The sequence below is a fragment of the Entelurus aequoreus genome, linkage group LG21 (genome assembly GCF_033978785.1).
Source record: "Entelurus aequoreus isolate RoL-2023_Sb linkage group LG21, RoL_Eaeq_v1.1, whole genome shotgun sequence".
In the NCBI taxonomy this organism is placed as follows: domain Eukaryota; kingdom Metazoa; phylum Chordata; class Actinopteri; order Syngnathiformes; family Syngnathidae; genus Entelurus; species Entelurus aequoreus.
This window is the reverse complement of record NC_084751.1, coordinates 26,951,092-26,975,694: the sequence shown is the minus strand read 5'-3', so window position 1 is coordinate 26,975,694 and position 24,603 is coordinate 26,951,092. Positions and strand designations below refer to the sequence as shown.

Genomic DNA, 24,603 nt, shown 5'->3' with positions numbered 1-24,603 from the left:
AGGCTATATTGTCATAAACCGGGGCGGTATAGCTCGGTTGGTAGAGTGGCCGTGCCAGCAACTTCAGGTTTCCAGGTTCGATCCCCGATTCCGCTAACCAAGCCACTGCCGTTGTGTCCTTGGGCAAGACACTTTACCCACCTGCTCCCAGTGCCATCCACACTGGTTTGAATGTAACTTAGATATTGGGTTTCACTATGTAAAAGCGCTTTGAGTCACTAGAGAAAAGCGCTATATAAATATAATTCACTTCACATATTGTCTTTACTATTCTTAAGTGACCAATCGAGATGGAACTAAATATACATACTATGGATCAGTGGTGTCAAACTCATTTTAGATCGGGGGCCACATGGAGAAAAATCTACTCCCAAGTGGGCTGGACTGGTAAAATCACGGCATGATAACTTAAAAATAAAGACAACTTCAGATTGTTTTCTTTGTTTAAAAATAGAACAAGCACATTCTGAAATTGTACAAATCACAATGTTGTTGGTTTTTTTTTTTTTTTTTTTTTTTTTTTACAATTACCTGTTGCGGTTAATAGTATATATACTTTATTTGTCGTTATTTATATTTTCTGAATAAATTATGTGATAATATTCATCAGTCAACTCATTGGTGTTAATTTTCAATCTAACAAGATAAAAAAATTACATCAAAATAAAATTACATTTTGTTATTTATGTAGTTTGATCATTTTCCTCGACTGATGTACTAACATCATGTGGTTTATTTTTTACATATGTAGCATCATCTACAAAGACACAATGAATTGCTATTGCGACATCTAGTGGACACATTTAGAACAGTGGTTTCTTTCATTCAAAAAGTTTGGCTCCTTTTTATTAAAGATTAAAGATTAAAGTACCAATGATTGTCACACACACACTAGATGTGGTGAAATGTGTCCTCTGTACTTATCAAACTAAATAAATAAAACCTGTTCGCGGGCCGTACGTTTGACACCCCTGCTATATGTATTTATCTATATGAAGTGCAGTACATGACAGCGGAATATATATATATATATATATATATATATATATATATATATATATATATATATATATATATATATATATATATATATATATATATATATATGTGTGTATGAAGTATAGTACATGACAGTGGAAAAAGTCTCTCAATTTGGGGGCATCCAACACTGTAATCCAGTATTGACTTGATCAGCTTGTTGCTATAATGGACAACACCTCTCTCTCTCTCTCTCTCTCTCTCACTAAACAGTCAGTGCACATGCAGATCATGACCATGGAAATCCCATTACAGGCTCTGCCATGTGCAGCATCTCTACTTCCACGCATGAGGAAATAACCATGATAACTAGTCAACTCTAAGTGTAAAAGACACCAATGTATTCAAATAATTACCCCAGCATTATGTTTTGTTGTTGGGGTTGTAACCGTTGTGCTTGAGATGTTCCTAATTGATTCTGGTTCCCTCATTCCGCGTACAAGACAGTCAAAATCTGTTCAAAGCAAAACACTAATACACTAATGCAAACTATAAGAGCAAACATACATTTCTTACAGTGGCAATTACAATTTAACTTATATTGGCTTTTATTAGATTTGTGCAGTGAACCTATAAGACAGAGGTGTCAAATTAGTTTTCATTAAGGACCACATCGCAGTAATGGCCCCTTTTTTAAAATTATTTTAAATGATGTCTTTGGGTTTTACATAACCTGTGATTAACCATGATTAATTGATATTTAAGTCAGATGTATTTGATTTGTTTTTAAATCATTTGACAGCACTATTGTAAATGTACAATAATCTCATGATATCATTACACAACTGCCTATGCATTTGATTATTAGATTGTTTTATGTACAAATTAATGGACAACTTGCTTTGAAATCATAAGTAAAGGTGACAAGCAGATGTTTTATGTTTTTTTTTTGTCATGAATCATGGCCCGGATCATGTTTTGTTTAAGTTTTGTCCTGTTAGTTTTGAACTCCCTCAGTTCCTGTTTTGCACACCCCTGGGTTTGGTTTGGTTGCCACGGGTGCTGACTGTTTTCAGCTGCCTCTGATTAGTGTCCAGGATGCTCACCTGTTGCCGGGCACTAATCAGAGAGCTATTTATTCATGTTGCTCGCCACACACTGGCTGGCTTCGTTGTTTGCTGAATGCAACAGTTACGTTTGGATTAGGGCTTGGCGATATGGCCTTTTTTAAATATCTCGATATTTTTAGGTCATGTCACGATACACGATATATATCTCGATATTTTGCCTTAGCCTTGAATGAACACTTAATGCATATAACCAACAGCATCTCCGTCTGGACTGGAGCCTGCAATGCCTCAGACTGGAAGTCTCTCCAGAGAGTGGTGAGGACGGCGGAAAAGATCATCAGGACTCCTCTTCCTCCTATCCAGGAGATCGCAAAAAGCCGCTGCCTGACCAGGGCTCGGAAAATCTGCAAATAATCCTCCCACCCCCACCAAGGACTGTTTTCACTGCTGGACTCTAGAAAGAGGTTCCGCAGCCTCCGAAGCAGAACCTCCAGGTTCTGTAACAGCTTCTTCCCTCAGGCCGTAAGACTCTTGAACGCATCATAATTAAATTATCCCCTCAAATGGATTAACTCGCTGGAATAAAAAAGACAATATAACATACATCCATAAACCTGGATGCATATGCAAAAGTGCAATATATTTATCTGTACAGTAATCTAATTATTTATTTATATATATATTTATATATATTTATTTATTTTATATATATATTTATATATTATTTATATTTATTTATTTATATATGCACCTTATTGCTTTTTTATCCTGCACTACCATGAGCTTATGTAACGACATTTCGTTCTTATCTGTGCTGTAAAGTTCAAATTTGAATGACAATAAAAAGGAAGTCTAAGTCTAAGTATGATGATTCTATGTGTCTACATTAAAACATTCTTGTTCATACTGCATTAATATATGCTCATTTTAAACTTTCATGCAGAGAGGGAAATCACAACTAAGTCAATTGTGAAGTGAATTACATTTATATAGCGCTTTTTCTCAAGTGACTCAAAGCACTTTACATTGTGAAACCCAATATCTAAGCTACATTTAAACCAGTGTAGGTGGCACAATTGACCAAACCTGTATTTATTAAACCGTTTTTAAGCAGTGGCACAAACATTCATGTCATTTCAAAACAGAAAGTGCAAGATTGTCAGAGACATTTTAAAACAAGCTATGAGTGCACTTTTGTGCATGATGTCACTAAGATGACATATCAAAACAACACTAAATTAAAGTGCACTTTTTGTACAGAACGCCACTACAATAGTTTAAAACAAATAAAGTGCACTTTTGTGCATGATGTCACACAAGATATTTCAATAACTGTCAAATAAAAATGAGCTGCATAATAGGAAATCAAATAGTGTATGTCCTTCGCTATGTGGTAGGTTCCTGCGGACGTTATCTCCTTCTATTGTTGACTATTTTTTTCATATGGTGTTGATGTGGAAATGGTTGCCTCGGCATTTTGTTGGTGTGGCACCGAACGGAGGTGTTGACATGCGGAGTAAGCACTCTTCATTCTCTAGAAAGTGACTTTTCAAATGATGCTACATATTAGCAGTAAGGCTACTTTTTGTAGCAACGCTTTTGCCCGACACTTGACAAATAACGGTTGTCTGTTTGATATATTCCCACTTGAAGCCAAACCACCGCCAGACGATTTGCGATTTGTTACCAGATTCGCACCTTCTTTCTCTCGTATTACCACTCGCACCACAGCTAACGTTATTATCCTAGCTTCTGCGTGCGATTGGCACAAATTCCTTTTGTTTCTTTCCTGCATGTTTGTAATGTGTATGATTTATGAGGAATAAATCATATCCTACCTTCACGCTTTCGTCCGGAGTTGTCTGTCTGCATCTTGGGAGAACGACACCGCATAAACATGCAACCCCGATGTGACATTTTTATCTTTACAGAAATATTTTGTAATACATTATATAATAATATAATATCTGGCATTATCAGTTAAAATTAAAGTTTAAAATATGCACATTTTTTTCTGTCAAAATCGAAAGAACTAATGCATTTAGTATTTTATTGACACATTATTTCCAGGCTGTTGCTGGCCAAATAAAATGATTTGGCGGGCCGGATCTGGCCACCGGGCCTTGGGTTTGACAGTAGGAGTTCAGTATGAGTGTACTTTCTGCACACACTTGATGTGCAGTAAAAAAAATTAAAAAAGTTTAAAAAAAAGTTAATCATCTTGGCAAGCATGTTGGCGCCTTAAAAAAAAAAAAAAAAATATTTCAAATGCTTAGTTATTTTTGCAATAATAATTGACAAATAATATGAGTAGTTTTGCAGAGTTTGGGATACTGCAGTCCAGGTATATGCATGTGCGTTGCTGCATAATATATGCATGCACCTTCTGCAGCCGGACACGTCAACCATGGGAAACAACACAAACAAAAAACTTACCGGCCACTTTGTATTTTAGTGTGTCCGTCCAAGCCGTGGTGCCTCCGGTGGTGGCTTCCAAGAGAACGATCCCCTCTAATGTGTTTTTACCGGCAAACGAGGGAGCGCACTTCACCTGCAGAGCCGAGCAGTGTAACCGTGAGCAAGCTTGCAGTTTCAGTTTGCAGCATCGCCAGCCTCTGAGCAAGGGAGAGGAGGGGGGCGGGGCGACTGGATGCCTCAGGCCTCGCCCCTTTCACGTCCAGCCAACTCTGTACAAAACAAACACAGCTGTTTGGTATTTTGTCAAAAATGAATATGTAAAGTACAAAATGGTGTGTTTAATAATTAATAAATACATAACTTAAGATACAAACCCATATCATAAGATGTATTTACATATAATACATAATTTTAAATAAGTCTTTAGATATATATCGTGTAGCAGTGCTGACGGATGCAACATGTATATTGTTATGTAATGTCATAGTTGGGGAGAAAAAATAAATACAATGCATAAATATACGTTTATATCGTACACATAATGTGATTAAAAAGGTATTTCCTTGGGTTAATTCATGCACGTTTATGTTAACTTTATTTTTGTTACAAAACCCATGTAAATTGAGAGGGGAATATATTTTTTGTTCCGGTTTGGTCACATTGTTGGGGGGGACAATTGATATGTGACGCAATTAAGGAAGCAGCATGAGACAACAAGTGGGAAGACCTTTGGAGTCTCGGGTTAAAAATAAACGTTATTCCCTTGGAGTTTATGAGGCCAATGAGGTATGATTATTTATGATATGTATGTGAAATCAATGTGTTTGCTTTTATTGGCTGTCGGACTAATTGTAAGTTCTGTTTTCTTATTTTATTAGTTCTGACTGCGTTATATTTGGCGTCGTTGGTAACGCGAAGAAGGCGTGGCTTAAAATAAATGTCAAAACGAACGACTTTAGCCTTGATTAAGTCACATATTGTATTGTATTGCAAATCTTTATTTTGGACACGTTTTAAAAAAAGAAAGAAACCTACAAAATAAAAATACAACATAGTGATGTTTCCAACATGTTTACAGTTACGATACATTGTTTACGGTTTCACACATCTGAAAAGGAGAAGGAAGAAGCCGAGCTCAGTTATCCTACCCCGTTCCTGTCAGGAAATAAATTCAAACACATTTTTTCCACTTCTTTTTTGCTCTTAAACACAACAACAATGAATAATCAATAAATACACATCAGTATAGTTCACATGAATCTATAGTTCATTTACTGTATGGTTCACATAATTTCTTGAATATGTGATAGATTATGTGTCATTCATCAATCAGGTTCAAGATTTGTATCAGTGTTTTGTCAACACTTTGAGTTTGAACAATCTCTTAAACGTAATCATATTACAAACCCCGTTTCCATATGAGTTGGGAAATTGTGTTAGATGTAAATATAAACGGAATACAACGATTTGCAAATCATTTTCAACCCATATTCAGTTGAATATGCTACAAAGACAACATACTGTATTTCATGTTCAAACTGATAAACATTTTTTTTTTGCAAATAATCATTAACTTTAGAATTTGATGCCAGCAACACGTGACAAAGAAGTTGGGAAAGGTGGAAATAAATACTGATAAAGTTGAGGAATGCTCATCAAACACTTATTTGGAACATCCCACAGGTGAACAGGCAAATTGGGAACAGTTTGGTGCCATGATTGGGTATACAAGTAGATTCCATGAAATGCTCAGTCATTCACAAACAAGGATGGGGCGAGGGTCACCACTTTGTCAACAAATGCGTGAGCAAATTGTTGAACAGTTTAAGAAAAACATTTCTCAACCAGCTATTGCAAGGAATTTAGGGATTTCACCATCTACGGTCCGTAATATCATCAAAAGGTTCAGAGAATTTGGAGAAATCACTGCACGTAAGCAGCTAAACCAGTGACCTTCGATCCCTCAGGCGGTACTGCATCAACAAGCGACATCAGTGTGTAAAGGATATCACCACATGGGCTCAGGAACACTTCAGAAACCCACTGTCAGTAACTACAGTTGGTCGCTACATCTGTAAGTGCAAGTTAAAACACTCCTATGCAAGGCGAAAACCGTTTATCAACAACACCCAGAAACGCCGTTGGCTTCGCTGGGCCTGAGCTCATCAAAGATGGACTGATACAAAGTGGAAAAGTGTTCTGTGGTCTGACGAGTCCAAACTTCAAATTGTTTTTGGAAACTGTGGACGTCGTGTCCTCCGGACCAAAGAGGAAAAGAACCATCCGGATTGTTATAGGCGCAAAGTTGAAAAGCCAGCATCTGTGATGGTATGAGGGTGTATTAGTGCCCAAAACATGGGTAACTTACACATCTGTGAAGGCACCATTAATGCTGAAAGGTACATACAGGTTTTGGAGCAACATATGTTGCCATCCAAGCAACGTTACCATGGACGCCCCTGCTTATTTCAGCAAGACAATGCCAAGCCACGTGTTACATCAACGTGGCTTCATAGTAAAAGAGTGCAGGTACTAGACTGGCCTGCCTGTAGTCCAGACCTGTCTCCCATTGAAAATGTGTGGCGCATTATGAAGCCTAAAATACCACAACGGAGACCCCGGACTGTTGAACAACTTAAGCTGTACATCAAGCAAGAATGGGAAAGAATTCCACCTGAGAAGGTAAAAAAATGTGTCTCCTCAGTTCCAAACGTTTACTGAGTGTTGTTAAAAGGAAAGGCCATGTAACAGTGGTGAACATGCCCTTTCCCAACTACTTTGGCACGTGTTGCAGCCATGAAATTCTAAGTTAATTATTCTTTGCAAAAAAATAAATAAAGTTTATGAGTTTGAACATCAAATATCTTGTCTTTGTAGTGCATTCAATTGAATATGGGTTGAAAAGGATTTGCAAATCATTGTTTTCTGTTTATATTTACATCTAACACAATTTCCCAACTCATATGGAAACAGGGTTTGTAGTACGTTGTTTGACTTGTTTGCTTAATCCATTCCATCATTTAATTCCACATACTGATATACTAAAGGTCTTAAGTGTTGTGCGTGCATACAGATATCCATCCATCCATTTCCTACCGCTTATTCCCTTCGGGGTCGCGGGGGGCGCTGGAGCCTATCTCAGCTACAATCGGGCGGAAGGCGGGGTACACCCTGGACAATTTTAAGTTATATTTTTCTCTGAGGTTATATTTTTCCTCTTTTGTTGAGAAGAATTGTTGTACATTCTTGGGTAGCAGGTTATAGTTTGTTGTGTGCAAAATTTTAGCTGTTTGCAAAAACATAAAATCTTTAAATTTCAATATTTTTGATTCAATAAATAAAAGGTTTAAATCAGGGGTGTCAAACTAATTTTAGATCGGGGGCCACATGGAGAAAAATCTACTCCCAAGAGGGCCGGACTGGTAAAATCACAGCACGATAACTTAAAAATAAAAACAACTTCAGATTGTTTTCTTTGTTTAAAAATGAATGTTGTTGTTTTTTTAACACTTAAATGTTGCGGTTAATAGTATTCTATCTTTGTCGTTATTTATACTTTCTGAATAGATTATGTGATAATGTTCATCAGTCAACTCATTGGTGTTAATGTTCAATCTATCAAGATAAAAGAATATCAAAATCAAATTACAGGATGTTATTTATGTAGTTTGGTCATTTTCCTTGACTGGTGCACTAACATCATGTGGTTTATTTTTATTTTTTACATATGTAGCATCATCTACAAAGATACAAAGAATTGCTATTGCGACATCTAGTGCACACATGTAAAACAGCAGTTTCTTTCATTCATAAATTTCGGCTCATTTTTATACTTGGCAAACTCATGCCGCGGGCCGGATGAAAACCTGTTCGCGGGCCTGATACGGCCCATGGGCCGTACGTTTGACACCCCTGGTTTAAATGTTCTCGACAACCAACATTATGTATTATTCTAATTGATCTAGTCTACAAAATTCGCTACACCTCCCTGATACCGAAGTACATGTCAAACTACTTCCTTCGTAAATGACCGCCATAACCACAACACCAGGGGGAGCTCCACTAACCACGTTAAACCCAGATTCCGATCTAACAAAGGTCTTAACTCATTCTCTTTTTATGCCACATCAATGTGGAATGCGCTCCCAACAGGTGTAAAAGAAAGGGCATCTCTAACCTCCTTCAAAACTGCAATAAAAGTACACCTCCAGGCAACTTCAACCCTAAACTAACACCCTCCCTGGATTGTAAATAATCAAATGTAAAAATCAACTGTAGATACTTTTTCTTGTGCTTTCTGATCTCTCTCTCTCTATGTCCACTACTTGCTGTACATATCCTACCAAGTCAGACCTACACTGTTTCAATGTCCATTTGTCTGTTCTCAACTGTTGATGACTGAAGTGATGATAACAACCAAACCTACCCCCACCCCCCCACCCCCCACCCCTCCACATCCCACACCCCGGATTGTAAATCATGTAAATAATTCAATGTATATACTCTGATGATTATCTTGTGTGATGACTGTATTATGATGATAGTATATATCTGATAGTATATATCTGTATCATGAATCAATTTAAGTGGACCCCGACTTAAACAAGTTGAAAAACTTATTCGGGAGTTACCATTTAGTGATCAATTGTACGGAATATGTACTTCACTGTGCAATATACTAATAAAAGTTTCAATCAATCAATCAATCTTTTTTGTAACACAGTTAGTGAATGAAGAGTAATTTTTTCCCCTTGATGTTGGAATTCAGGCAGTTTAAACATGCTTATATAAGCTTTATGTTGTTTTGCGTGTCTGCAGTTTAAATGCTAATATGCTGTAAAGAAGTGCTATTTTTCACATATACAGTCGTACCTCAACTTAAGCGTGTTTTGAGATAAGAGCTGTCTCTGGGATAATTGTTATGCTTTAGTTTGCGAGCTAAAAATTTCGAGTTACAAGCAAACGCGCCATTAGTTGGCCCGTAAGATCCACCCAACACATTGGGTCTTACCCGCGAGCCTTGGCTTATAGCTAGAGATGGACATGTTTTTCCCAAACATGCGAAGGAAGAAAGTCAGTGTGAAGTACAGTCCTAAAAAGAAGTGGATGACAGTCTTTGAATTAAAGTAAGAAATGACCAAGTACTGCTAGTCTGCACCATACTGAAACAGAATGAGTTAACGCCAGCCAAGAATGTTACAATATTATCTAAACGGCGGCCATTTATCCATGAAAATATGGAGAAGCTGCTGATGCGGTTGAATTAAATCGATTCAACCCCACATTTTAATTAGTCTTTTAGAACCTTTTAACTTAAGTAATAATCTTGTGGGCTGGATTTTAGACTTTTTAACAAACAGAACGCAAAGAGTCAGAGTGAATGTGTTTTCATCGAATACAGTGTGCTCCTCGACTGGCTCTCCTCAAGGATGTGTGCTCTTGCCAATTATGTTTATTCTCTACACAAATATGAGTCAGAGCACTTTTAAAAATCGGACTATTTTTAAAGTATGCAGATGACATAGTAATTGTCAGTCTCCTTCAGGGCTATGAGAACAAACGCAAAATATTTTCTTCTTTCTCGGTGGGACGTAACAGAAAATATTTCAGAAGCACTGCATTGAAGAGTGAAACATGAGGTCACGAAGGTTAGCAATACTTCATTAGCTATGTTAGCTACATTGCTAACATCACAATTGATAGCAACATTTTGCCAGAGCTGGTTAGTCTGCTTGATTGTTGGCTTGTTTTAAGTTAAAGTTAAAGTATCAATGATTGTCACACACACTAGGTGTGGTGTAATGTGTCCTCTGCATTTTACCCATCCCCTTGTTCACCCCCTGGGAGGTGAGGGGAGCAGTGAGCAGCTGCGGTGGCCACGCCCGGGAATCATTTTGGTGATTTAACCCCCAATTCCAACCCCTGATGCTTTGTTGTATTTATAATTACTATATATTTTGTTGTAAATATGTAATTTTATTCTTTTAAGGTGACTTTTATCATCTGTCTCGGGTATTCAAACTGTTTTTTCCAGTTGGGCAGTTAGATCTCCAAGTACCACCATAACGGCCAACATTAAAATACAGTAACGTGGTAGGCCTAAGTATTCATCAAAAACAAGGCAGAGGTTTTATTTAACAAGTATATTTAATATTGTTGGTAACTGTAACATTACACACAATGTAAACAGTAACACTGTGTTTGAATATTGGAAAATAAAACAATGTACTTTAATCAAGGGATTCTTTGGCGTACCACTAGATGAAGCCCACGTACAAAGTATGTGAATCACTGGTCTAGGGACTATGGGTGAAAAATAGCCATTTGGCTTACTCTGGCATATTGACCAAACTGTTTATTAATACGCGCTATCCCTGCAACAAATCAAATAAACACACAAATAGCCTGCAATTTAATAGACGCGGCACACCAAATAATTTTAATATAAAATATTGTAAATTTGAATAAATGAATGCTGCACCTCAAATAGCCACCTGCTTATTTCCCATTAGGAAAGACAATAAAAGGTGCCTATGATGACATACAGTATACTATCCTCAACACACACCTGCTACACAGCAGTGGCATCTGTAAAGCTGACAAAAACTGATTAAACAAAAAGAGAAAGGTGTCAGCGATGAAAGCAACTCCATATACTGTATATTTATTATAGTATATCACAAATTTGATGTATATTTTGATTCAACAGCCTTATATTTGGGGGGAATTTAATACAAGAAAAAAAGTACCCTGGTAATAGACACCTGGTAGACTTAGACAAAGTTTATTTATCCACAAGGGAAATTGTTCCACACAGTAGTTCCGTTAAAAAGGATGGAAAGGATAATACAGGTATAAAGTAGACTAAAAATGTACCGTAGTAGCAATATAAAATATAACATATATGTAATATTTATATATTATATATACAGTATATAATATGTAATGATTTATTATATTATTATATTATATTATATCAATTAATCAATCAATCAATGTTTATTTATATAGCCCTAAATCACAAGTGTCTCAAAGGGCTGTATGTTTATATAATATATGGTACTCTCTGCAGCTGCATAAAAAAAATCATCTTTGGCTACTATACGAGGAACTTCGGTGCAATTTTGGACTCTCCAGAAGTGACAAGCTACTGTCTTGTACAACAACAATTTACAGCTTTTTGTGTCCTATCTTGTGATGCTTTATTGCAGTTCAGTGACTCCTGTATTGTAAACACAATGTTGTTCTTTCATTGGATACTAAAAACACTAACGCATGCATACCTCCATGCATTATCCACAAAGAGTGTCAGCTTTGTGAAACCCTTGTATTTATTTGGTAAAATAATAATAATAATAGAAACGTGATCACACCCGAGCCAAAGATGGCCTTGTGTCAAGTGTGGCTGGGAAAATCTCTGACTCTCCCTATACTCTTTCAGCTGTGCTTAGAAGCAATAGTGTTATATAATATAGCCATCTGCTCTTCCTGTTGATTTAAAAGTCAACCGTGGGCCATGCAGGATGTCACTGTGCATCCATCCAAGCAAGTGGATATCAATACTTTCCATCCCACTTGCCTTCTGTCTGACACACTGTCTCATTGGGAGCTTAGTGGTGGAGGTTATTATAGCCACCTTTAATTGTGGGACAAAATGAATATAGTTCATTCTCCTGCTGCTTGATTAATGCTCTTGTCAATTAAAAGTAGGAGAAGAACAACCCGCAAACAAATAATACACTGTATTAATAGTTGTTGTTTTTTATATTACATTTTATCTTTTATTATCAGTTTTGCATAGACGGTACTGTACAATACTCTACTCGCACAACAGCGGTTTAATAGCAACACAGTGACATCTAGCGGCTTAATTGGAGCATAGCAAGGTAAATAAAAGCCACATTAGTTCCATTATTTCATCCCATCCATCCATCCAATGGATGGATGGGATGATCAATGGATGGCATCCATCCATTTCCTACCGCTTATTCCCTTCGGGGTCGTGGGGGGCGCTGGAGCCTATCTCAGCTACAGTTGACATTGAATAGTCTACAGCAGGGGTGTCCAAACTTTTTCCACTGAGGGCCGCACACGGAAAAATTTAAGCATGCGGGACCATTTTGATATTTTTCATTTTCAAACCATAACAAAATATATGGAATTTTTTTGTTTAACCTTTATGGCTCCCGGGGACCATAAAGGGTCTCAGTCATTAAAACGTTAAAAATAAGTCAAATTATTATTATTATTTTTTATTTAACGCTTACAGTAAATCTCTATATCAACTTCAGGTTGATAAAAAGTTAAATAAAATAAAAAAGGTTTTATGCCTTTTCTGTCAAAAACAACTTTGTTTTTTATAGCAAAACTGGAAATATGCAGTATTTAGTAATTAGAGCCCTAAACGATCAATAATGCAGGACACCATTGATTTATAAATAAATAAATGATAAATGGGTTATACTTGTATAGCGCTTTTCTACCTTCAAGATACTCAAAGCGCTTTGACAGTATTTCCACATTCACCCATTCACACACACATTCACACGCTGATGGAGGGAGCTGCCATGCAAGGCGCTACCAGCACCCATCAGGAGCAAGGGTGAAGTGTCTTGCCCAAGGACACAACGGACGTGACTAGGATGGTAGAAGGTGGGGATTGAACCCCAGTAACGAGCAACCCTCCGATTGCTGGCACGGCCACTCTACCAACTTCGCCACGCCGTCCCCAATTGAATTCTTTAATATTATTGAGAAATCAGTGAAAATATTAATAAAATCCCACTAAATATGTTTGGGATCCAAAAGGTCCCCCACTCATAAAGTGAGTTGTATTAGTTTTTTTTTAACTTTCAACACTTAAGTTACGAGATCAACTTCTGATATATCTGTCGATTTTACGTTTGAACTATTATTTTGTTTGTTTTTATGCTCTTTTGTCAAATAAATCTTTGATGTTTTTATGGCAACCACACAATATATGCAATATTTTTTTTACACATAAAACATTTTAAAGTGACATTTTTGAAGTAACTGGAGCCTTGAATAGGTCAATAATTCATTATAACATATATATATATATATGTATATATTTTTTGGAGCAATAGCAAAAAAAAGAAAAATAGAGAAAAACAAAAGAAAAAAAAACAGCCTGCATGGCAGCTTTGTGTCATCATTGAAACTTTTTCTCATTAGATTTCACCTCATTCCAATTTTTTAACTGTTTTTTTAAATTTTTGCAATACTATCAATTTTGCAATTTTTGTAGAATGTGTGGCGGGCCGGTAAACAATTAACTGCGAGCCGCAAATGGCCCCCGGGCCGCACTTTGGACACCCCTGGTCTACAGAAACACTGCTTCATTTTCTATGCCCCATTCAGTTAATGATAACTGCTGGTTCAATGTTAGGCTTAGGTTTTAGCAGATTTTCCGTATTTTTCCTACAGACAGCATTTGATGACCTCAAACAACAAGGCTATGGATTGATTCACACTGGTTTTCGCCTTTTGAAGGGTACTGGAAAAACTGGGAAATTGTTCTTGAAAGTCCTTAAAAAGTGCTTGAATTTGGCCATGGAAAAGGTGTACGAACCCTGCATATAAAATACGACCTGCATCTGTTGTCTTTTCAGTCACTTACACACAAACCCCCCCTTTATGGTCAGGATGCACGGTCCTGACCCAGCACACACACACACACACACACACACACACACAGACAGGGGGTAGGAATATAAAACGGATGGTTTGGCTTCTCCAAGGCAGGGGTTCTTCATTTTTTTGACCTAGGCTCCTCCGGGTACTGCAGACCTGTTTAATGAAGCTCGCTTGTAATAAAGCAACTTTTTGGTTCTCCGACGTCTCTCTTGATCTAGCCGCACTGCCGTGTCATCCTTCTGTCCGGGCGAGGATGACAAGACCAGAAATACACTTCATCAGTGAATGTTTTTTTAGTTTTTTTTATCAAACACAGTGTGCTCCTCAAATGGCTCCCCACAAAGATGTGTGCTCTCGCCAATGCTTTTTAATCTCTACACAAATATGTGTCAGCGCACTTTTAAAAATCGGACCATTTTAAAGTATGCCGATTACACAGCAACTGTCAGTCTCCTTCAGGGCAATGAGAACAAACATGGGCCTAGTGTTGAGGATTTTGTCAAGTGGTGTGATGCTTCATATCTACAAGTGAACAATCTTAAAACACAAGATATGATTATTGATTTTAGAAGGCAGGCAGGAATTACTTATGAGGTAACCTTTATTAAGGAACACACTGTCAACGTTGTGCAATCCTATAAATATCTTGGGACCGTTATTGACAATATTTTGAATTTTAAGGATAACTGTTTTGATTGATTGATTGAGACTTTTATTAGTAGGTTGCACAGTGAAGTACATATTCCGTACAATTGACCACTAAATGGTAACACCCGAATAAGTTTTTCAACTTGTTTAAGTCGGGGTCCACTTAAATTGATTCATGATACAGATATATACTATCATATATATTATCATCATAATACAGTCATCACACAAGATAATCACATTGAATTATTTACATTATTTACAATCAGGAGTGTGGAGGGGGGTGGGGTGGGGGGGGTGGGGGGGGTAGTGGACATAGAGAGAGAGAGAGAGAGAGAGAGAGAGAGAGAGAGAGAGAGAGAGAGATCAGAAGGCATAAGAAAAAGAATCTGCATTTGATTGTTTACATTTGATTATTAGCAATCCGGGGAGGGTGTTAGTTTAGGGTTGTAGCTGCCTGGAGGTGAACTTTTATAGCGGTTTTGAAGGAGGATAGAGATGCCCTTTCTTTTATACCTGTTGGGAGCGCATTCCACATTGATGTGGCATAGAAAGAGAATGAGTTAAGACCTTTGTTAGTTCGGAATCTGGGTTTAACGTGGTTAGTGGAGCACCCCCTGGTGTTGTGGTTATGGCGGTCATAAGAGGTCACCAGCGTCTTCACTGTCTAAGGAAATTGTCACTTATTCATGTTGACAAAACCATGATGAATTTATTTTATTGAATCGGTTTTATCTTTTTGTCTGGTGTCATGGTCTGGAGAGCTGCCTCTGAAGGAGAGAACCCGATTAAGCCAAATAATTAAGTGATCAAGTCGACTTAATGGTGAGCCTCAGCTGAGTTTGGAGTACCTGTCCTCTCGGCAGGTACAGCGGATTGCAGCAATTACTCAATTACAGCAGACATCTCCCAGGGGGTCCCAAGGTGCAGAACATCTTGGTATAAGAACAGCTTTGTTACAGCCACAGTTATTCTTTTAAACAAACTATAGCTGTATTGCACATATTTATTTATTTTTATCTACTTATTAATTCATGGTAGTTGTGTCTTTGTGTCCTTTACTAACTTTTACTCGGCCTCTTTTTATTGTTCATGTGACTTTTTCTTTCTTCTTTCCCTGGTCCTGGTCCTGGTCCCAGGCAGCCTGTTGAGTACTTTGTCATGTTGTGATCTGTCTTTGTGTTAATACCTTTGTTTAGTTTAACATATATGCATATGCCATTCTCCTGTATTTTACACTGCAAAACAAATCTGCCTTCGGGTACAAATAAAGTCACTCGAACACTTGAACTTGATTTCTAAGTATAAAACTGTACATATCTGGAGCAGAGTTTAGTCTAATAAATTAAAGTTAAAGTTAAAGTACCACTGATAGTCACACACACACTAGGTGTGGTGAAATTACCCTCTGCATTTGACCCCTCCCCTTGTTCCACCCCCTCGGAGGTGAGGGGAGCAGTGAGTAACAGCGGTGGGCGTGCTCGGGAATCATTTTGGGGATTTAATTCCAACCCTTGATGCTGAGTGCCAAGCAGGGAGGTAATGGGTACCATATCACATTTGTATTTGTATATTTATTAATATATGCATATGTATTAATATCATATTGATATATATAAGTTGATGTGAGACAATTCTACTTCCATATTGGCATATTTTTAGGCCAACATTTACGCTCCCACACCAGTTATTATTAGCAACATTTTTATTAGCAAAATTTCAACTGCTTGTTTTTTTTTCGGTATCCCGTAACCTCTGATTGGCTATCTGTTTTAAGTCCCGCCCCTGACCTGGCTACCTCGATTTTAGCCTAAATTGATAAACCACTTGTCACATTTGAAACTGTATTCTATTAACATATTAATATATTGGGGGTTATGTTTTGGTGATATATTTTCGAAAAATAAGCAGCGTTCCACACCCTCTAAACATTGAAACTGGGAGGTGAGGGGAGCAGTGAACAGCAGCGGTGGCCGCACTCGGGAATCATTTTGGTGGTGATTTAACCCCCAATTCTAACCCTTGATGTTGAGTGCCAAGCAGGGAGGTAATGGGTCCCATTTTTATAGTCTTTGGTATGACTTTGGTATTTTGAATGACACAAGAGGTACGAAATATTAACATTGTACACTCGCAAAACATTACAGGTGGACTGTATCGTAGTTGTCGCAGTATGGCAACAAAAGACATAACAAATGTTATTAAACTAAATTAATTACGACTTTATAATGAATACTTAGTTGTTGTCATTGGTATATTTTTAGGCCAACGTTTACGCTCCCACACCAGTTATTAGAGATCGGTAGGTTGTGAGTTCAAACCCCGGCCGAGTCATACCAAAGACTATAAAAAATGGGACCCATGACCTCCCTCCTTGGCAATCAGCATCACGGGTGGGAATTGGGGGTTTAATCACCAAAATGATTCCCGAGCGCGGCCACCGCTGCTGCTCACTGCTCCCCTCGTCTCCCAGGGGGTGGGCAAGGGGATGGGTCAAATGCAGAGGTTTATTGGTACTTTAACTTTTTTAAAGAGATATCCGATAATATCGGACTGCCGATATTATCGGATATCTCTTTAAAAAAGTCAAAGTTAAAGCCGATAAATGCTTTTAAAATGTAATATCGGAAATTATCGGCAACGGTTTCAAAAAGTAAAATTTATGAATTTTTAAAACGTCGCTGCACGGAGTGGTACACGGAGAAGTACAGAGTGCCAATAAACCTTAAAGACGCTGCCTCTGAGTGCCAGCCCAACCACATAATGCCTACGGCTTTTCACACGCATAAGTGAATGCAATGCATACTTGGTCAACCGCTATACAGGTCACACTGAGGGTGACCGTATAAACAACTTTAACACAGTTACAAATATGCGCCACACTGTGAACCCACACCAAACAAGAATGACAAACACATTTCGGGAGAACATCCGCACCGTAACACAACATAAACACAACAGAACAAATACCCAGAACCCCTTGCAGCACTAACTCTTCCGGGACGCTACAATATACACCCCCGCTACCCCCTACGCCCGCCCCCCCAACCCCGCCCACCTCAACCTCCTCATGCTCTCTCAGGGAGAGCATGTCCCAAATTCCAAGCTGCTGTTTTGAGGCATGTTAAAAAAAATAATGCACTCTGTGACTTCAATAATAAATATGGCAGTGCAATGTTGGCAATTTTTTCCATAACTTGAGTTGATTTATTTTGGAAAACCTTGTTACATTGTTTAATGCATCCAACGGGGCATCACAAAAAAAATAGGCATAATAATGTGTTAATTCCACGACTGTATATATCGGTATCGGTTGATATCGGAATCTGTAATTAAGAGTTGGACAATATCGGAATATTGGATATCGGCAAAAAAGCCATTATCGGACATCTCTATTTATTACCTAAATTTTTATTAGCAAAAATTAAACTGCCTGTTTTTTTGGGGTATCCCGTAACCCTTTGATTTGCTATGTTTTAAGTCACGCCCCCGACCTGGCTACCTCGATTTAAGCCTAAATTGACAAACCACTTGTCACATTTGAAACTGTATTCTATTAACATATTAATATATTGGGGTGTTATGTTTAGGTGATATATTTTCGAAAAAATAAGCAGCGCTCCGCACCCTCTATACATTGAAACTGGGTGTGTGCGAAACTTAAGAGCGCCTCTCATTGGTCAACAATGCCATCAATCATGCCTACCTGGTACGTGATTGGCTGAGTCTGTCCATGTCAAAGTGTCACAATATTTCCCGAGGAGGAGGAGGGGTGGGGGCCGCTCGGAGTTGACAAAAGCGATCTCGTCTCTGGCAAAACCGCTGTGGTGGATGTAAACACGCCAGGTTGCGTTCTGAACCGGTGGACACGCTGGCGAGTGTGTATCTTGGACGCTAAAGCCGCCTTCGCTTCCCACTGCGACGTCGTGGTCTCAAAAAGCGTTGGACTTTCAACCACCGACCACACACGACACGGCGAGAGAGAGAGAGAGAGAGGAGCAGCAAAGTGGGACTTTTATTGTTTGCCGCTAGCTAGCTAGCTAGCCTTCTGTTTAGCGGCGTATCGCTGGCTTTATGGCTACGAATTACGAGCCGATATATGGACTTTCAGAGGATGAGGTAAGCACGTAAAGCCGTAAAGCTTGCTCGGTAGTGTGCTGCAGGACGGCGAGAGAGCAGCGACAACACGGATGCTAGCGTTAGCCGGTGGTCAAAGCTAACAAGCCCTCACCCACATTCCATAGTAGTGTGCAGGCAGCTGTCAGTTACGTCCACGCACCCCTCCTCTTCTCTACTTTACCTCATTTTATTTTTACACCATCACCCCTGCCAAAGAGGATTTAATCTGCACGGTTTAAATCAATGCACTGGACATTATGTGCAGCCCAGATGTGCATACACATAGTAGATAACATGTTGTTTATATCAGTGGTCCCCAACCACCGGTACCGGTCCGTGACACATTTGCTACCGGGCCGCACAGAAACAATAATTAATGTATAAACTACCGCATTTTCTCCGACTTAACTTTTGCCTGTCCCACTAAACACACCGATAAGCTTGTTTATGGATGTATATATATATGTATATGTACAGTACAGGCCAAAAGTTTGGACACACCTTCTCATTCACAACACAACTGATGGTGCCAACCCCAATGATAAAGCAAGAAATTCCACTCATGAACCCTGATAAGTAGGGGTGTGGGAAAAAATCGATTCGAATTCGAATCACGATTCTCACGTTGTGCGATTCAGAATCGATGCTCATTTTAAAAAAATATTTTTTTTTAATTTTTTTTCATTATTTTATATTTTTTAATTAATTAATCCAACAAAACACAGCAATACCATAACAATGCAATCCAATTCCAAAACCAAACCCGACCCAGCAACACTCAGTACTGCAATAAACAGAGCAATTGAGAGGAGACACAAACATGACACAGAACAAACCAAAAGTAGTGAAACAAAAATTGCACTTGCATCGCATCTCATAAGCTTGACAGCACACTTTGCCCAATATTTTCACGAAGATAAAATAAGTCATATTTTTGGTTCATTTAATAGTTAAAACAAATTTACATTATTGCAATCAGTTGATAAAACATTGTCCTTTACAATTATAAAAGCTTTTTACAAAATTCTACTACTCTGCTTTCATATCAGCAGACTGGGGTAGATCCTGCTGAAATCCTATGTATTGAATGAATAGAGAATTGTTTTGAATCGGAAAAAAAAATCGATTTTGAATCGAATCGTGACCCCAAGAATCGATATTGAATCGAATCGTGGGACACCCAAAGATTTGCAGCCCTACTGATAAGGCACACCTGTGAGGTGAAAACCATTTCAGGTGACTACTTCTTAAAGCTCATGGAGAGAATGCCAAGAGTGTGCAAAGCAGTAATCAGCACAAAGGGTGGCTATTTTGCAGAAACTCGAACATAAAACATCCATCCATCCATTTTCTACCGCTTGTCCCTTTCGGGGTCGCGGGGGGTGCTGGAGCCTATCTCGGAATATAAAACATGTTTTCAGTTATTTCACCTATTTTTGTTACGTACATAACTCCACATGTGTTCATTCATAGTTTTGATGTAACAATCTACAATGTAAACAGTCGTGAAAATAAAGAAAACGCATTGAATGAGAAGGTGTGTCCAAACTTTTGGCCTGTACTGCATATGTATATGTACAGTATATGTATATCTATATGTATATCCTTTGTTATAGTACAAGGGACAATGCACATTAATGGACATAAAAAATTTTTAATGTACCAGATTGTAGCCAAAGGCACATTTTTTTTCTGTTTTTTTCTGCCACACGTAGAAAGCCGGTCCGTGTAAATAATGCATACATTAAACTGGTCCTTGGTGGAAAAAAGGTTGGGGAACCCTGGTTTATATCACTGTTTTTCAACCTTTTTTTGAGCCAAGGCACATTTTTTTCATCGAAAAAATCCCGAGGCACACCACTGGCAGAAAACATAAAACAATGAAACTCTGCAGCCGATATCGACAGTAAGAAGTCGTTCCAGTAATTGTTGGATATTAATTCAAACCATAACCAAGCATGCATCACTATAGCTCTTGTCTCAAAGTAGGTGTACTGTCACGACCTGTCACATCACGGCGTGACTTATTTTGAGTTTTTTGGTGTTTTCCTGTGTGTAGTGTTTTAGTTCTTGTCTTGCGCTCCTATTTTGTTGTTGATTGTCATGTCATGTACGGATGTACTTTGTGGACGTCGTCTGCTGCTCCACACGCTGTAAGTCTTTGCTGTCGTCCAGCATTCTGTTTTTGTTTACTTTGCAGCCGGTTCAGTTTTAGTTTCGTTTTGCATAGCCATCCCTAAGCTTCAATGCCTTTTCTCAGCGGCACTCGCCTTTTGTTTATTTTTGGTTTAAGCATTAGATAGATAACATTAGATTGTTAGCTTAACACTTGTCATCTATCTCAGGCCCTTTCTACACTAAGCGGGCTAAGGTTATCCAGGGTAAATCCCACCTAACCTTATCCTTGTCCACAGTCCACACACACACAATGGTTGTTTAAGACCCCCTCCCGCCCTCCGTCAGCCGGCGCAACGCAACCTAATATGCATGCGCGGAAATTGCGCACGTCATAGTCACCTCCAGGGTTGCTTTGTGTGCAAGTTCTTAAATTTAACTTATCTGAACAATATCCAGTGTTGTGGTATTTCAATTAACTGGAATCCAGTGTGCTGTGGGGCCTTCTTGTAGTGAATCACACCTGAGCCATCATAAATGAATCAAATCTTTATTGGACACGTGAAAGGAAACAATGTGACAAAGAAAATGTTACAACAATCAATCTCAGGATCTAGATATCTGTCCTCACTCTTTTGCCATCACCTTCATTGTCCATTCGTTTTTGGCAACTTTATATACTCTGGACCTACACGTTGAGTCCGTGACATATATGGCGGACAATAACTGATACAGTCTGCTTTGCCAGTCCAAAAGCATTCGCCGTTTTCCGTAGTCTTCCCTCGACAGCAAGGTAATACAAAGCACATGCTACCTTTTTTATCACATCCACGGGAGATCGCATTCTCGTTGACTATCCTTCGACAAATTTACGAAGTTTTTCGGTAAGTAGAATCACAGCTGACCTGGACATTCGAAAGTTCTCTTGCCGTCTGAGAAGTGTTGTATCCCAAATAGCTGCAATCACGCGTTTCCTTCACTCAAGGTATTCATGTGTGATTTCCACAAGCGTCTGTACCGACGGAAGGAGGAAACACGGCATGTCTGGATGACTGGCCTCCATATTTCCGGTGGTTACATCTGAGTTACGAAACTGCTTTATTATGAAGCTGGCTGTGGCGCGTTCTTTCTGACGTCACTTTCTGTGTGGGGCGCGGTCTTGCTGGCGTCACTTCCTCTCCGAACTCAGTTTGTAAATGATCAATGAGTCCATACAAAGCTAAGAGCCTGAGATTCAAGAAATACACGGTGCACTTAACTGTATAAAAAATTGTCAGAGGAGGGGGACATTTAAACGATAGTTTAGTGTGGCTGAAACGGGGCTTAGGCTAAATAATTATTTGTTTAAGGGGTTAAACGACTTAGTGTAGACATAGCCTCAGTTAAGTGGGTCAGAGGAGCATGACTTTAATAATGTGCCTAAAGCAAAAATATATATTACTGCATTGGTGTTCAAAGTGCATAGGTTCTCTATCACAGTGGTCCCCAACCACCGGGCCGCGGCCCGGTACCGGTCCGCGGACCGATTGGTACCGGGCCGCACAAGAACAAAAAAAAAACTTTTTTTTTTTTTTTAATGAAGTCAACATAAAAAACACAATATATACATTCTATATCAATATAGATCAATACAGTCTGCAGGGATACAGTCCGTAAGCACACATGATTGTATTTATTTATGTAAAAAAAAAAAAAAAATTTTTTTTTTTTATTTATTTTTTTATAAATACACCCCCAACCGGTCCGTGGGACCAATTTTCAAGCGTTGACCGGTCCGCAGCTACAAAAAGGTTGGGGACCACTGCTCTATCACACCCCGCCTATTCCAAAAAATATAATTATTTATTTTTATTTATGTATTTATTTGACAGGGACAGTACAATTTAAACATTGCTACCCACAGGTAACCGATGTGAACGTACATAGGACTTCTAGCCACAGGCTAATTTGCAACCCTTGCCCCTGGTTAGGCTTAAAAAAAAAAAGTTGAGAAAAGTGTAAAATATATACAAAAAGATTAAGACAGGTACAAAAATAAAAACTTTTTGAAAATAATTGGCCCCAGTTGTCCACACTACACACTTCTGATTTTCCTTAAGCCACTTTTTGATTTTTGTGGAGAAAAACGTAATGTCCGACTGTGACTTTAACTCCAGTGACAGAGTTAAATTGGTAATTAATTAGTAATGACATATACAGTAGTACCTCAACTTTTGATCTTATTTGGTTCAAATCAACGTCTCCCATTAAAATTACCTTATTTTCCAGACTAAGACACTGGTTTATAAGCCGCACCGAATACATTTGAGAAGAAAAAAATATTTTTTCATATTAGCTGCAGATATTTACCAGTTTTGTTGTGAAATTAGATATTTACATAGAAAGATTTTGTAAATGTTTATGTACATACCTTAACTGTTTCTAAACGGCAGTAAAACGGCTGATTACACAAAACAGAAAAGTCATCCATCCCATCCATTTTCTACCGCTTTGTCCCTTTCGGGGTCGCGGGGGGCGCTGGAGCCTATCTCAGCTGCATTCGGGCGGAATTGCTGTCTTTATTCATCCTTTATGAGATGAGTAAGATGTTAAATAGTAAATGGGTTATACTTGTATAGCGCTTTTCTACCTTCAAGGCACTCAAAGCGCTTTGACACTATTTCCACATTCACCCATTCACACACACATTCACACACTGATGGCGGGAGCTGCCATGCAAGGCACTAATCACGGCCCATCAGGAGCAAGGGTGAAGTGTCTTGCTCAAGGACACAACGGAATGACGAGGTTGATAGAAGGTTGGGATTGAACCAGGAACACTCAGGTTGCTGGCACGGCCACTCTCCCAATAGCACCACGCCGTCTCCTTTATTAATCATGTTCAAGATGTCAATCGGGATTTTTCTTCCTTCTACTTTGTAAACATTTTTTAAGTGGATTATTTTAGCAGGGGTTGCCCTTAATGTAATTGAATGTGGTGTGCCGTCACGGCTAGAAAATACGTTTTGTTTTTTTTTACTTGAAAACTAATTTAAAGTAATATAATGTATGGCACAATTCCAACAGGTTTTACCTCCCATGCAAACCCTTTCGTCTTGTGGGTCCGCGTTTCCCCGGACACACAACGACACTTCCTTATTCTCCGCCAATCACCTTTCAGACATGGATTGTGTGTTTGCAAACTTGGGAAAAACTGACATCAAATCCAAGCCACAAGAACATAAAACAAAAACGCCAGCTGGTCGTTACAGTATGAATTGATATATATATATATAGCCTATTATTTTCGTACTATTGATAAGTGATGTCCTGAAAACCCGACCACCGCAAAACAACTTTGATTACCAAAAATAGCACGTAAATGTCTGGAGCGTTGTCAGCATGTCTGCAATGTTTGACGTCATTTTAATATATCCCAGATATACCCGCAGACAGCCATCTACAAAATGTGAAAATATTAAAAGGACAGTGGTGGCTTTTTAAGAGCAACAGCGCGAAGCAAGGGTGATGTCATGCTCGCTGCAGCTCACATTTCGTCAGGGACTTTGAGGGACAGATGTAGAGTCTCTATACACGACTACATTTTATAATAACACCA

At 38.6% G+C, this 24,603-nt stretch overlaps 2 protein-coding genes across 11 annotated transcripts in view; one reads left to right on the top strand and one right to left on the bottom strand.

The window, feature by feature from the left end:
* prlra (prolactin receptor a) overlaps positions 1-4,670 on the bottom strand; it is a 52,176-nt gene extending 47,506 nt beyond the window's left edge. Inside the window, 1 exon segment of the mRNA XM_062031327.1 lies at positions 4,485-4,670. The gene's annotated coding sequence lies outside the window, so the exon portion shown is untranslated.
* A 445-nt stretch (positions 4,671-5,115) lies between these two features.
* nedd4l (NEDD4 like E3 ubiquitin protein ligase) overlaps positions 5,116-24,603 on the top strand; it is a 107,793-nt gene continuing 88,305 nt past the window's right edge. For 8 of the 10 annotated variants that reach the window (XM_062031326.1, XM_062031324.1, XM_062031322.1 and 5 more), the window contains exon 1: positions 5,116-5,252. In XM_062031326.1, the coding sequence (XP_061887310.1) occupies positions 5,172-5,252 (81 nt within the window). In that variant the 5' untranslated portion in view covers positions 5,116-5,171. Of the gene's footprint in view, positions 5,253-18,524; positions 18,891-24,603 lie in introns of those variants that run through there. The other 2 variants (XM_062031325.1, XM_062031318.1) reach the window with 1 other exon arrangement.